The sequence below is a fragment of the Pseudoliparis swirei genome, chromosome 24 (genome assembly GCF_029220125.1).
Source record: "Pseudoliparis swirei isolate HS2019 ecotype Mariana Trench chromosome 24, NWPU_hadal_v1, whole genome shotgun sequence".
NCBI lineage: Eukaryota > Metazoa > Chordata > Actinopteri > Perciformes > Liparidae > Pseudoliparis > Pseudoliparis swirei.
Window position 1 is genome coordinate 11,365,479 of NC_079411.1, and position 15,556 is coordinate 11,381,034.

Consider the following 15,556-nt stretch of genomic DNA (forward strand, 5'->3'; position numbering starts at 1 on the left):
ATGATGTGTCACATTTCGATCTTCTGGACCGACTGGGCACTGCTCGTTTCTTTACGACCCTGGCGTTTCTTTACGACCCTGGATTTAAGCAAGGGCTTCTGGCAGATTCCTCTGTTGCCAGAGTCCAAGGAAAAGACGGCCTCCTCCACTCCGTTTGGTTTATACCAATTCACCACACTTCCCTTTGGGTTGTTCGGGGCCCCAGCCACTTTTCAACGCCTCATGGACTGGGTACTGCGTCCGCACGCTGCATAAACTGCCACCTGCTTGGATGATGTGATCATCCACAGCACCACCTGGGCAGAGCATGTGTAGCGGGTGGGTGATGTGCTGGAGTCCCTGAGGCAGGCGGGGCTCACCGCCAACCCAGGGAAGTATGCAGTTGGATGGAGGGAGGTACGGTATCTGGGGTATCACTTGAGCGGTGGGCAGGTGCGCCTGCAGATAGACAAAACCGCCGCTATCGCAGCCTGCCTGCGGCCCAAGACGAAACAAGGGGTGAGGCAGTTTCTGGGACTGGCAGGCTATTACAGACGGTTCATCCCAAACTTTGCAGAGCTGACCAGCCCCATGACTGACCTGACCCGGAAAGGTACCTCAGATCCGGTCCAGTGGACGGAGCAGTGCCAGTTGGTGTTTGAGGAGGTAAAGCAAGCTCTCTGTGGGGAACCACTTTTTCATACACTTATTCACCCTCTGGTCGGACCACGCCCCGCTCCAGTGGCTCCACCGCATGAAAGATACCAATGCCCGGATCACTCGGTGGTATCTGGCTTTGCAGCCTTTTAATTTCAAGGTGATCCACAGGCCGGGGAAACAGATGGTTTAGGCCAACTTTCTCTCCCACTCTCAAGGGGGGAGGAGGAGTAGTTTAGGCTGGATGGAGCCCTGACCTATGCCGGGCGGTGGGGGTATGTGGTGGCTGGGTGTAGTTAGGATCAACTGTGGAGGTGAGTGGGGGAGTGGCTCGGGGAACAGGTGCTGGGAATAGGTGCAGGGGAGATGGAGGGACGGGACTGGCAGAGCAGAGCTACAAATAAAATATCTTGCCAAACGTTACTCTGTGTCATCATTCCTTGGTGCTGGGGGGGGGGGTAACAAGACCTGTTACCTAACAACATTTGATTTATAATCATTGATACATTAATGTGTATACACATTACTTTCGTTTTACATGATAAGGGTCTATCCTAATCTACATCCAAATGTATTAGTTTTCATTAATTTTGGATTATTAAAAATAACAGTGTTTAGCATTATGGGGGATCTGGTCTGTTGTGTACCACAACAAGCATCAATCATCTTCTCCTCACTCCTCCCCTTTTTCTAAAGCAGGACCTTACAACAACTGCAAGCTGTGGTTTTTGGCAAACAGCTCCAGACTGGTGAACATCCCGTCTAATTACAGGTTTCTTTTGCACGCTTGAAATCTAAAGTGAGGTTAAACAAGGAATTATATAATCGTATTTTAGGCCTGACCATATATGGATATCCAGGAAACAATGTTGAGCTTAAGGGAGGAAATATACAAGTCTTTATTTTTGCTTCTATGCCCTATTTCGAAGGGCAAGACACATTACCAATAACATCAGGTAACACTGCACGACAATGGGTTAATACAAAAATAGAATGAGTGTATTTAGCCTTAATGTGTGTGCGTGACTGAATTTATTTTCTTATTATTTTTGAAGTATTTTTAATCTACCCTTGAGCAAGGCACTACCTTTCACCTACTCCTTATATCTAATGGTTTTAATATTGAACTTTTGGTAGACTAGATAGTTAAAAAACAAAAACATCCTCTTCACCGGAAGCGAGAGAGCCCTCCTTTCCACTCTGAGTGGGTGAGCTTGTTTTCTCAACGGGCCACAAACCCTATGGTTTAGTATGCTACACTATATTTCACTGAAGACTTGGAAGGGGGTGGAGGACATGTAAAGGCTGAATGAAACAACTGTGTGTGTGTATTTCTGGTGTGTTTGTCTGCACCTATAATTGTGCCAGTGTGAATGTTGTTTTGAGCCTGCTCTCCGGAAACAAGAACACCTACGTGTGCCATCAGTCAACCGGAAGGAAATGATGCAATCCTTTGAATTAAGGTTACTTATATGCAGTTGTCCTCGGAGCATTCTACAGCATATCCACACGGCGGGATTTTTCTGCCTCTACCAGCAGATTTTCATACGTGGATCAGATTAGGCCCCCTGTTAGCTTCTACATACACTGAACAGGACCTTTCTCACACCAGCTCTGAATAGAACGGATAAAAAGGTAAAATATTTACTTTATAATGTACTACAGGATAAGTCTTTGTCACTATTGGTTAAAATTATTCCAAAGTGTGATTGTTGTTAAGAGCCTCCAAGTTGTATTGTAAATTCAACAATTTTCTGTTTCTGCAGTATACATGCAAAAGTAACTATTGTGTGAACAGAGACACTATTTGAACTCTAAGATGTTTTGATTATGTATTCAAGTTTTATTTAGTAATGTTGTGTTTTTAAGATTGCAAACCAGTTTCACCCTAAAATTCCCTTGATAATAATATAAAGTAAGAGTATTGATTCATGAATTAAATCAAATCATCACATGATGTTTGTCTATTACAGAATGATGGTCAACATAATAATGTTTTGCCTAATGGGAGCCATTTCTGCCAACCCAGTAAGTATGATAAAAAGAAATAAAAGAAAAAAACAATTAAGACAAGGCTTTTTAATGTAAATATGCAATTGAATAGGCATTTAGCACATGTTCTTGCTTCTACAAATGAACGTATCTAATATACTTATTAAACAAGAAAGTCGAGTTTTGTTAGAGGGTCAAAGTCATGTCACTTCACTTATAGAGCCATCTTCTTAACATCAACTCAATCCTGTTAAATATGATTTCTTTATATATTTTTTTACAACAGATTTCCTTCAACGCCGTGTTGGAATCAAATGAGCTTGGATCAAACTCGGTGAGTGCTTTCTGAAATCAGTCCCCTCTTAAGACATTTAACTCAACACTGTTTACACATAAATCCTTTGACTGCAGGCAGATTTTGCTCCTCACAAATGCAGCAGAAAACCTAACAATAAGTGTGGATACTGGAAGATTCTCCAGACTCAAGACAATTCCAATTTCAGACACTAATATTTACTATACTGTATGTCTGCACCCATATGTAGCAAAAGCTTGATTGTGATGATTGCTGGTGTTGCAGTTATACGGTATAATTAAATATATTGTGGTATCTGCTGAATGTGTTTTTCTTTCCCAGACTGAAAGTTTTTCTGTTTCACAATCATCGGGAAATGGTACATCAGCGCTTCAGGTAATGCATAGATGTATTACAGTAAAGGGGAAAGTATTATTTTTAGACTTTGTGCAATACTTTTGCTGGCTGATTTTCTACCCTAATGGGTATTGTATTCCTATTTATGTTGCAGAGCTCTGAAGAAAATAGCTCAACTCAAGTAAGTTCTTTTGATTTGTCAATCTGCATGGGATCTAAACATTTGGATTGAATTATTGTAAAGATATCCTTGATATCTTTTCAGAGTCAGAGTTCAGTGTCTGAGTCTGAATCAGAATCGCTAGAATCCACATCAGAGGACACGGTGGGTTTTATTATCATCACTAAACTACATTAAGCATGTCATTGATGGGTTAATTCCTTCAGATTAATCATATTTTAAGAGTTGTGGATGTAATATAACTGTTATAATAATACTTTTAAAAAGTGTTCTTAGTGCAGTAATACAACATAAGAAATACTGCACTGTCCATTTTGGAAATAAATCCATTATGTTCTAAAACGGTATGTTTCTTTTGCGCACAGACTTCAGAGGAGAGTAACAGTCTATCGGATGAGGATGATGTGGTAAACTAAATTAATTATTTATTTAAACCCACTGTGTCGTTAATGTATGGCACTTCATCCGTATGGTCTCCACTTAGCTCATACTGTATTCTCTGTACTTCCTCAGACAGACTCCATGGCTGAAACCAGAGATAATAGTATGGGCAGTGAGGAGAACGTTCGAAAGGTGGATGCAACATTTTAGTGTTACACAATTTCTTGATTAAGCTGATTCAAGTTGACTGACACTGTATTCTGCTCATTCCTCACCTCAGAGTTGGTTTCAAGTGTTTGCAAGTGTCATCCAAGTCCTGAGTGCGGAGGACAACATCAGCATAGAGGTCAAGGGTCAATCAGACCACCTGACTGAGAAACAGCCCACTCATACCTTCACCAGCACCACTTTCAGACAGGGGACCATCACAAACCTACCACTGGTGGAGAATCCCAGCGACAGCAGTGACACCAGCGAAGTTATTGATGCCACCATTGACAGCAGTGAGAACACCAGCAGTGAAAGCAACGAGATCAGTGACAGCAGTGATGCCAGCAGTGATGCCAGCAGTGATGCCAGCAGTGATGCCAGCAGTGATGCCAGCAAGAGCGCAGAGGAGAGTAATGCCAGTGACAGCGCTGAGCTGGTGCAAATCAAAACCAGAGACTGCGTGAATGGAACTCAGAACTGTGATAGTGACGAGTATGTGTTCCAGGATATAGGAGACGACGCTGAATACTCAGTGGACTCTCTGATGGTGCCAGATGAGAATGAGAGGGAGTTAAGTCTAAGGAGATGATGACATGCATTTATGTGCAGCTTTATATTTTTCCACTATGAACTACTGCACCATTAAATGACTTGCCTGAAGACTTCAGGACACTTTGCCCATCTTTACTGTATTTGCCCATCGCTTCTGACTGTTGATTTTGGCATTATTATTTTAACTGCCACTGATGGTATTTGTATATGTGATTACAATTGTGACGATAATGTAGCCGAAACATTTATTTTTACTGTTTTGATAATAATAAACAAATGATATAACCATGATATGGGTCTTTGCATGTTTATATAGGTGTATCAATTACATAAGCGCCGTTTTGGAAAGTACATTTGCTAATGTAGTGAAACTTGACTGTGCTGTTAAGTTCTATCAAGTTCCCCCAATTTTAGGGTAACATATTCTACTTGATCCCACTGCATGTATTATAAAATCGTTATACTAGTATTGAAGCTTGCGACATTGAACCGAGCAACATTAGTTCATAACTCTTTAATTTCATGCGGAATTTACGGCCGGTTAGCTCAGATGGTTAGAGCGTGGTGCTAATAACGCCAAGGTCGCGGGTTTGACCCCCGTACTGGCCAATAGTTTTTTTCTTCAATTAAAATGTTTCCGTCGGAAAACTAAATAATCCAAGATGACAACGTGTCATATCATTCTTCGCGCAGTATTAGGATATAACAGCTATGTAGCCCACCCTATATAGTGACTGACACTTGAGCCGTTTATCAATTCCAGGTACGCTGATTACAGACTTGTGTTCTTTTGGACTTTGGTATTGGGAGTCCAGACTCCAAAGAACGGGAGAACGTGAATCAACAACAGTAATATTTAGAAAAAGTCAACCGTCGGTTGTTTATTTTCTCCTTTGCTATTGCTTCTGGTTGCTGGTGCGAAATGCATTCTGGGATATCGGCGAGCACAAGTCTCCTCTGATGCATCCTCCGGAAAGTGTCTAATCTGTGGTCGGTTTGTTATGATTCAGCCTAATAAAGATATGCGCAGTAGATTTCACAGATTAAAATTAATAATTTAATATTTTAATTACTAACCATAGTGGTGTCTTTTTACTTTTTACCCAATTGTTTGGAATATAAATATAACTATATATATATATATACACACAAACATACAGGACTGTCTCAGAAAATTAGAATATTGTGATAAAGTTCTTTATTTTCTGTAATGCAATTAAAAAAACAAAAATGTCATGCATTCTGGATTCATTACAAATCAACTGAAATATTGCAAGCCTTTTATTCTTTTAATATTGCTGATTATGGCTTACAGCTTAAGAAAACTCTAAAATCCTATCTCATAAAATTTTAATATTTCCTCAGACCAAGTAAAAAAAAAGATTTATAACAGCTGAGTGTTTGTCAAGGCTCAGGAAACCCTTGCAGGTGTTTCGAGTTAATTAGACAATTCAAGTGATTTGTTTAATACCCTACTAGTATACTTTTTCATGATATTCTAATATTTAGAGATAGGATATTTGAGTTTTCTTAAGCTGTAAACCATAATCAGCAATAAATCAGAATAAAAGGCTTGCAATATTTCAGTTGATTTGTAATGAATCCAGAATGCATGACATTTTTGTTTTTTTAATTGCATTACAGAAAATAAAGAACTTCATCACAATATTCTAATTTTCTGAGACAGTCCTGTATATGTATAATAATATTTTAATTACTAACCATAGTGGTGTCTTTTTACTTTTTAACCGAATTGTTTGGAATATAAATATAACTATATATATATACACACATATATGTATGTATAAATATAACATATTTATTATATATATACACATTTATATATAAACTATATATTTATAAACAACATATATGTTTTTACTAGGGCTGTCAGCGTTAACGCGTTAATCTATGCGATTAATTTGGCCGCCTTAACGCACTAAAATATTTTGACGCAATTAACGCACTTTTTGGGGGGGGGGGGGGGGGGGGGTGTTTAAATATACTTTATTAATCCACAAGGGGAAATTAGTTCTCTGCATTTAACCCATCCTTAGTTATTAAGGAGCAGTGGGCTGCAGTGATGCGCCCGGGAAGCAACTGGGGGTTCAGTGCCTTGCTCAAGGACACTTGACTTGCTTCCGGTGTTCGTTGAAGTTTTACACTCCTCTGTGTGTCTGACACTGTTTCCGTTTTAAAACAATTATTTCTTCGCGAAAATAAGGAGCAGAAATCAGTTTAACTCGTGGATGAATCAGTCGGGTTTCCTCCTGCTCCTCGTTCCTCCCGTCTCCCCCTCTGATACACAGAGGAACGGAGGCGACGTGTCGGGTGACGCGGCGCTGAAAGAACTCATCACACGAAACCTTCAACGTGATTGGTCAATCCGTTTGTCTGTCAACATTTTGCGAAAAATACAACCAATGATCACTCAGTAAATCACAAGGACCTCCCACCACACATGTGAGGCTCTTGAGCAACCTGTCAGTCAGAGAAGCAGAGAACACGGCGCGAGGACAATGTGCCTCAATATATAGAGCTGAGATTGTTCTGGAATGTTTGATGTATAACACATGGGGATGTGTCATATGCAAAAGTCTTTAAAAGGTGAATTTACATTGTTTTGTAAAATCGAGAAAATGCCCCCAGCCTCCGGAGGGTTAACGTGACATATTTGAATGTCAGTCAGTTACCAAGGCCACTGGTTCTGCTGTTCAATGTTAAAGATGACAGGACCAATGGGGTCTTTAATACACATTTTCTTACTAATCTGGATGTTTCACTGAAGAAACAATTTATCATCCACGATATTAAATACCTCGCTGGCACTTTATAGGTAGGAGCCTCTTTGAAAACACAGCTCTGTGTGAAGTTTTGTCTTTAAAAAAGAATACATTTAAACAAGTGTCTAAAATACACGCTGTCTGAAGGGATTACTCGTTCATTTAGCAGATTTAGTCTTTTTTTAATTTTTTTATTCTCTTTTTATTCAGCTTTTCACATGTTTGCAATCATAGACAATACAGTGTACTCTGTACGCCTTCTGTAGTTAACCGTCAGATCACATTTAAATATTTTTGGGTAATACAGAGGCAGGCCTCACTGACCTTCAAGTAAACATGCTATAGCATAAAAACACACACAAAATAAAAAAAAATGGAAAAAAAACACACAAAATTATGGGGTGAACCTGAAACTTATTCAAACAAGGGGGGTATTGAAATATAAAAAATATATATATATATATATATATATATCATATATATATACAGGACTGTCTCAGAAAATTAGAATATTGTGAACACTTATTGCCGTGATTAGGCGTTTGCTCAATTTAACATCAACAGACCGATTGGAAACACTGTGTTCTGCTCATTCCTCACCTCAGAGTTGGTTTCAAGTGTTTGCAAGTGTCATCCAAGTCCTGAGTGCGGAGGACAACATCAGCATAGAGGTCAAGGGTCAATCAGACCACCTGACTGAGAAACAGCCCACTCATACCTTCACCAGCACCACTTTCAGACAGGGGACCATCACAAACCTACCACTGGTGGAGAATCCCAGCGACAGCAGTGACACCAGCGAAGTTATTGATGCCACCATTGACAGCAGTGAGAACACCAGCAGTGAAAGCAACGAGATCAGTGACAGCAGTGATGCCAGCAGTGATGCCAGCAGTGATGCCAGCAGTGATGCCAGCAGTGATGCCAGCAGTGATGCCAGCAAGAGCGCAGAGGAGAGTAATGCCAGTGACAGCGCTGAGCTGGTGCAAATCAAAACCAGAGACTGCGTGAATGGAACTCAGAACTGTGATAGTGACGAGTATGTGTTCCAGGATATAGGAGACGACGCTGAATACTCAGTGGACTCTCTGATGGTGCCAGATGAGAATGAGAGGGAGTTAAGTCTAAGGAGATGATGACATGCATTTATGTGCAGCTTTATATTTTTCCACTATGAACTACTGCACCATTAAATGACTTGCCTGAAGACTTCAGGACACTTTGCCCATCTTTACTGTATTTGCCCATCGCTTCTGACTGTTGATTTTGGCATTATTATTTTAACTGCCACTGATGGTATTTGTATATGTGATTACAATTGTGACGATAATGTAGCCGAAACATTTATTTTTACTGTTTTGATAATAATAAACAAATGATAGAACCATGATATGGGTCTTTGCATGTTTATATAGGTGTATCAATTACATAAGCGCCGTTTTGGAAAGTACATTTGCTAATGTAGTGAAACTTGACTGTGCTGTTAAGTTCTATCAAGTTCCCCCAATTTTAGGGTAACATATTCTACTTGATCCCACTGCATGTATTATGAAATCGTTATACTAGTATTGAAGCTTGCGACATTGAACCGAGCAACATTAGTTCATAACTCTTTAATTTCATGCGGAATTTATGGCTGGTTAGCTCAGATGGTTAGAGCGTGGTGCTAATAACGCCAAGTTCATGGGTTCAAACCCCATACTGGCCAATAGTTTTTTTTCTTCAATTAAAATGTTTCCGTCGAAACTAAATAATCCAAGATGACAACGTGTCATATCATTCTTCGCGCAGTATTAGGATATAACAGCTATGTAGCCCACCCTATATAGTGACTGACACTTGAGCCGTTTATCAATTCCAGGTACGCTGATTACAGACTTGTGTTCTTTTGGACTTTGGTATTGGGAGTCCAGACTCCAAAGAACGGGAGAACGTGAATCAACAACAGTAATATTTAGAAAAAGTCAACCGTCGGTTGTTTATTTTCTCCTCTGCTATTGCTTCTGGTTGCTGGTGCGAAATGCATTCTGGGATATCGGCGAGCACAAGTCTCCTCTGATGCATCCTCCGGAAAGTGTCTAATCTGTGGTCGGTTTGTTATGATTCAGCCTAATAAAGATATGATAGATTTCACAGATTAAAATTAATAATTTAATATTTTAATTACTAACCATAGTGGTGTCTTTTTACTTTTTACCCAATTGTTTGGAATATAAATATAACTATATATATATATATATACACACAAACATACAGGACTGTCTCAGAAAATTAGAATATTGTGATAAAGTTCTTTATTTTCTGTAATGCAATTAAAAAAACAAAAATGTCATGCATTCTGGATTCATTACAAATCAACTGAAATATTGCAAGCCTTTTATTCTTTTAATATTGCTGATTATGGCTTACAGCTTAAGAAAACTCTAAAATCCTATCTCATAAAATTTTAATATTTCCTCAGACCAAGTAAAAAAAAAGATTTATAACAGCTGAGTGTTTGTCAAGGCTCAGGAAACCCTTGCAGGTGTATTGAGTTAATTAGACAATTCAAGTGATTTGTTTAATACCCTACTAGTATACTTTTTCATGATATTCTAATATTTAGAGATAGGATATTTGAGTTTTCTTAAGCTGTAAACCATAATCAGCAATAAATCAGAATAAAAGGCTTGCAATATTTCAGTTGATTTGTAATGAATCCAGAATGCATGACATTTTTGTTTTTTTAATTGCATTACAGAAAATAAAGAACTTCATCACAATATTCTAATTTTCTGAGACAGTCCTGTATATGTATAATAATATTTTAATTACTAACCATAGTGGTGTCTTTTTACTTTTAACCGAATTGTTTGGAATATAAATATAACTATATATATATACACACATATATGTATGTATAAATATAACATATTTATTATATATATACACATTTATATATAAACTATATATTTATAAACAACATATATGTTTTTACTAGGGCTGTCAGCGTTAACGCGTTAATCTATGCGATTAATTTGGCCGCCTTAACGCACTAAAATATTTTGACGCAATTAACGCACTTTTTTGGGGGGGGGGGGGGGATTTTTTTATTTTTTATATACTTTATTAATCCACAAGGGGAAATTAGTTCTCTGCATTTAACCCATCCTTAGTTATTAAGGAGCAGTGGGCTGCAGTGATGCGCCCGGGAAGCAACTGGGGGTTCAGTGCCTTGCTCAAGGACACTTCGACTTGCTTCCGGTGTTCGTTGAAGTTTTTACACTCCTCTGACACTGTTTCCGTTTTTAAAACAATTATTTCTTCGCGAAAATAAGGAGCAGAAATCAGTTTAACTCGTGGATGAATCAGTCGGGTTTCCTCCTGCTCCTCGTTCCTCCCGTCTCCCCCTCTGATACACAGAGGAACGGAGGGGCGACGTGTCGGGTGACGCGGCGCTGAAAGAACTCATCACACGAAACCTTCAACGTGATTGGTCAATCCGTTTGTCTGTCAACATTTTGCGAAAAATACAACCAATGATCACTCAGTAAATCACAAGGACCTCCCACCACACATGTGAGGCTCTTGAGCAACCTGTCAGTCAGAGAAGCAGAGAACACGGCGCGAGGACAATGTGCCTCAATATATAGAGCTGAGATTGTTCTGGAATGTTTGATGTATAACACATGGGGATGTGTCATATGCAAAAGTCTTTAAAAGGTGAATTTACATTGTTTTGTAAAATCGAGAAAATGCCCCCAGCCTCCGGAGGGTTAACGTGACATATTTGAATGTCAGTCAGTTACCAAGGCCACTGGTTCTGCTGTTCAATGTTAAAGATGACAGGACCAATGGGGTCTTTAATACACATTTTCTTACTAATCTGGATGTTTCACTGAAGAAACAATTTATCATCCACGATATTAAATACCTCGCTGGCACTTTATAGGTAGGAGCCTCTTTGAAAACACAGCTCTGTGTGAAGTTTTGTCTTTAAAAAAGAATACATTTAAACAAGTGTCTAAAATACACGCTGTCTGAAGGGATTACTCGTTCATTTAGCAGATTTAGTCTTTTGAAGAAAAAAAAACTTTTAATCGCGATTAAACGCAATTAATGAATTTCAAAATGTGCGATTAATTAGTTACTTTTTTTTAATCGATTGACAGCCCTAGTTTTTACACTATATATATATAATTATGTGTATATATATATATATCCACACACACACACAATTCAAAATAAAATAATTATATTTAAAGGATAATGAAAACAGGGCTGTCGTATTTTGTTCGACTGTAAAAAATAATTCATGAGCAAGTTGATGTCGAAACGTCATCGCTATGAAGCCCTGCAAACCCTGATTGACGTTTCACTTATTGTGACGATTAGACGTTTGCTCAATTTAACATCAAGCAGACCCGTTGGAAACAAAGCTTCATTTAAAACACAATATATATATTATATATTAATGCAGTAGTCTGACTACACTAGAGTTCCCAAAACTTCAAACTATAAGCAAACACAGGTGTTCCACCGTCAGGGAAGGGCATGTTCAAATTTTTTAAATCCAGAATTCCATTTTTAGAAAACATTTAATACAGAATTTAAATGTGAAATGTGGGAATATTATTACCAAAAATATGCCATTTCACAGTTGGACATTTTTGCAAATAACTGAAGAAACACTTCTTAAAACCTAGTGAAGAAAATAACGAGTTGAAAATGCAACTGCAGCCACGACAATGTGTTCCTGTGACATCATGTATTTTATATATAAACCATGAATCAGAATTGACCCAATTGAATCGTGCCCAACCCACTTCAGTCATCTGAGGCATGTATTCCCTTTAAGGTCACTTTCTTAGCTGGGAAAGTGAGACTTTAGGTGCTCCTTCAGAGCTGGTATAGTAGGAATATCTTTGAGACACATGTGACAGCGGAGAGCTAGTTTTAACAACTCGCTGGTTCCTTCTTTCACATCAACTCTTCCATTCGTTTCAAGCATCTGAATGACATCTGTAGATAACAAAAAAGGGAAATAAAAAACATGTATTAGCAACTCAGTAAACACCAACATCAGAATAGTACGTTTTTATTTTATTTGCTCTCACCATGAGACTCCATGAAATAGTCAGTTGTAAATGAGTTCCAGTGTTTTTTGTTCTTTAAACAAGGAGAGTCAAAGTCTTGGCTGATTACATGGAGGTGTACATGACTGGAAAAAAGAATTTAGAGATATATTTTCACGTGTCTACATCAATTACGCACTAATCCTCATCTCCATTGCATTTAAAAAAGACAATGACAATTTGAATACGTTTTATAATACCTTTCAAAGCGTTTTAGACTGCTATATCTATTTAGCTTTTTTTCATGAAACGTATAGCTCTTACCACTAAGTGGCAGTAAAGTGTAAAGAGCCAGTTTTAACACACGACACAAAAAGATGTTGAGCTCTGAATAGAAATAAGTAATGTCTTTTCAAATTGCCTTTAATGCTTCAGTATGTGATTTGCTTTGGCTATAAGCTACTATGTCACTAAGCATGAGGCAATTGCATTGGCATAGCACATTTCATAAACAATAAACAGCAGCGATGAACAAAAAGTAGACCTTTGATTTTGTGTTATAAACATAAAATCCGTACTGTACCAGCTTTAACTGAAATCAGTCGTTGTCTATGAGGAGGGGAAATATGTTACTCCAATAAAAAATCTATAGTGTGCTTTAGAAAAAATAACTGTCCTTAGCGTTAAATATGTGTATTAAAAGACTTTCCTCTTTGACAGAGCTTATAGTTAGGGCTGAATCAGGTTTGCCCTGGTCCAGCCCCTTGATATGCTGCTATAGGCTTATAGCTGCCGGGGGACGTTTTAGGATGCACTGAGTACCTATCTCCTCTTTTTTCTCTCCTTAAGGATGAATTTTCATCTCTCAATCACACGTTACTAACTCTGCTTTCTCCCCGGAGTCCTTTTGACTTCACGTCTCATGGGGTCATCGGACCCTATGAGACGGCATAGATCCTATCTGCCTGATGGATCATCGAGGTCTGGGTCGTGGAATTCCTGCTCCTGACTACGCCACTGTCCTGTTGAGACTCCGCCCACTCCTCCTCCCCACCGCCATCTGCCTGATGGATCGTGGAGGTCTCCATCGTGGAATACGCCTACTATGAACTATTCATACACTCTGTCATATTCATTGAATGTATTTTAACTCTAAATCTGTCCTTCTGTACACATTACATCTATTGCATCTGTCCATCCTGGAGAGGGATCCTCCTCTGTTGCTGTCCTGCAGGTTTCTTCCCTTTTTTTCCCCCTGAAGGGTTATTTGGGAGTTTTTCCTGGTCCGATGTGAGGTTTTGGGGCAGGGATGTCTATGTGTACAGATTGTAAAGCACTCCGAGACAAATTTGTAATTTGTGAAATTGGGCTATACAAATAAACTGAATTGAATTGAATTGAAAATTTGAAACATCAACATAGTCTTTCACTGTAAAAGCACCATTCAAACAGTGATTACTTACCTCATACTGGGGATGGCATGGTATCCAGTACGGAAACGTAGCAAGCCAGCATCTGGGCACTGCCGAACAATCTGGTCAGCAACTTGCTGCATGTGTTTCACCAGATCGCAGTGCACCTCACTTAAGGCCTTCAGACTGGAAATGATCTGCCACGGGAGGACCAACCAGTGATAGCGAGCTTTGGGGTATTTATCTTTGATAACCACTACCTTGTCATCCTTGTATACCTGGAGAAACGTAAATGCTGTTTTTGTGAAAACATGATCGGTCAAATTTAAACATGAAGTCAAGCAGTAACAAATCCAGCTCGACTAGAGTAAGTGTCACACTACTGTAAACAGCTACCTGCATCTTTGGGTCATTCATTGATGTCTTCAGACCTTGGCTCCAATGTCCAAAACTTTCCTACAACAAATTGAAGGTAATATAACAAATATAACATTCTGGCTTTATAGATATATAAATAAATATGATCCAAGAACATGTGAACATGTGAACATCTTAAAAACAATATTTGCGCGCACTTTCTTCCTTCCTTCTCTTACAGTGCTTTTTGTGGCTTCTCCAACACTGACTGAAACGGAGACCGTTTCTGTCTTTTTGGCTGCTTTCACACTCTGATCCTCTCTGAGGCTCTCTCTGTCCTCTGAAGACAGTTGTCGTGGTCTTTTGGTGCCGCCATAGTGCCCGGTGGGATCCTCCTTGAACTGTACAGTGTATGGGTAGAGCTGGTTGACTATATGAAGCTGCTGTCCAGCTTTCATTTTTACCTCATTGTCCTTACCCACCACCACAGAATCTATGGAGGTGGGGTTCACGCCCAGCTTTGGAACGAAGACAGGAAATGAGACACAGAATTATAAAGAAATTGTGGTTGATTCTAAGTTAACAAAACTCAGCATAACAAGTTATTTCTAATGTCTTATGAGTTTCCCTTTTATAAAAGCAAAGTTCCTTACCTGTTTAACTTTAACATAACCTTTGTTGCACTCTGCTTTAAATTCAACTGGTTCAGAAGGGACAACATTTGTATCAATTAAAGTTTGCTTTAAAAAAATATTGAGATTTAAAAATATAAGATATAGAGTATATAGTCCATAACAATTATTTAAACAACAGTCTACACAATCAAATTAGCGATATGGGGGAATGCTAATTTAAATAAATTCAAATTGTATCTCCTACAGTCAGCTATGGTATGAATCCATTTGAGGAAACAGGAATGTATAGTTGCAAATTGCAATCTATGTTAACTCCCTAAAAAAAATGCATACATCATGTATTTGTTTTCATATACTCAGTTTGTATGATAATAACCATGAGATACCTTTTAAGGATTAAAGTTTTTGTTTCGTAATGCTTTAAATAGTCAATTGTTTTTCCTTCTTTGAGGTTGAGAGCTAGCGTTAAATACTAAAGCAGCCATTGTATCAAACAGCAATGTGTCGTTATATTACCTTGCTGCCGAGAGCATTTTCTGTCTTTAATAGTCGTCTCTGGACCTCGACCCAGGACAACTGTCTGTTGGTGTGGCAGCCGAATTGGTTTATGACTATTCTCATCACTGATGAGCCGGCAAATCGGCATTTTATCATCTTATGGTGCTAGCTATTTGTTTCGTTTTACAACGTTGCAAAACTGTTGCAGCCTGA

The 15,556-nt window shown here is 38.7% G+C and overlaps 1 protein-coding gene and 2 non-coding genes across 4 annotated transcripts; 2 read left to right on the forward strand and 1 right to left on the reverse strand.

The window, feature by feature from the left end:
• Positions 1-5,139: 5,139 nt before the first annotated feature.
• On the forward strand, positions 5,140-5,213 carry trnai-aau (transfer RNA isoleucine (anticodon AAU)). The gene has a single exon. It is a non-coding gene; the product is annotated as a tRNA-Ile (tRNA).
• Positions 5,214-9,021: 3,808 nt separating this feature from the next.
• Positions 9,022-9,095, forward strand: trnai-aau (transfer RNA isoleucine (anticodon AAU)). The gene has a single exon. It is a non-coding gene; the product is annotated as a tRNA-Ile (tRNA).
• A 2,850-nt stretch (positions 9,096-11,945) lies between these two features.
• On the reverse strand, positions 11,946-15,537 carry aptx (aprataxin). 2 transcript variants are annotated; one of them, XM_056408760.1, is made up of 7 exons: positions 15,362-15,537; positions 14,864-14,910; positions 14,450-14,728; positions 14,250-14,309; positions 13,905-14,131; positions 12,484-12,587; positions 11,946-12,388 (listed from the first exon to the last, which is right to left on the reverse strand). In XM_056408760.1, exons 1-7 carry the CDS (start codon positions 15,489-15,491, stop codon positions 12,234-12,236), a joined length of 1,002 nt encoding a protein of 333 aa, XP_056264735.1. In that variant the 5' UTR covers positions 15,492-15,537; the 3' UTR covers positions 11,946-12,233. The 2 variants fall into 2 exon arrangements, with proteins under 2 accessions (XP_056264735.1, XP_056264734.1); XM_056408759.1 differs by having other exon boundaries at positions 14,429-14,728.
• Between the last annotated feature and the right edge of the window lie 19 nt (positions 15,538-15,556).

Bases quoted from the DNA above. Each gene is read 5' to 3' on its own strand.
- aptx (XM_056408759.1), bottom strand. From the start codon at position 15,491: ATGCCGATTTGCCGGCTCATCAGTGATGAGAATAGTCATAAACCAATT. The intron at 14,729-14,863 runs GTAAGGAACTTT...TTCGTTCCAAAG, and splicing joins GTTATGTTAAAGTTAAACAG to CTGGGCGTGAACCCCACCTC. The intron at 14,132-14,249 runs GTAGCTGTTTAC...ACGTTTCTCCAG, and splicing joins TGAATGACCCAAAGATGCAG to GTATACAAGGATGACAAGGT.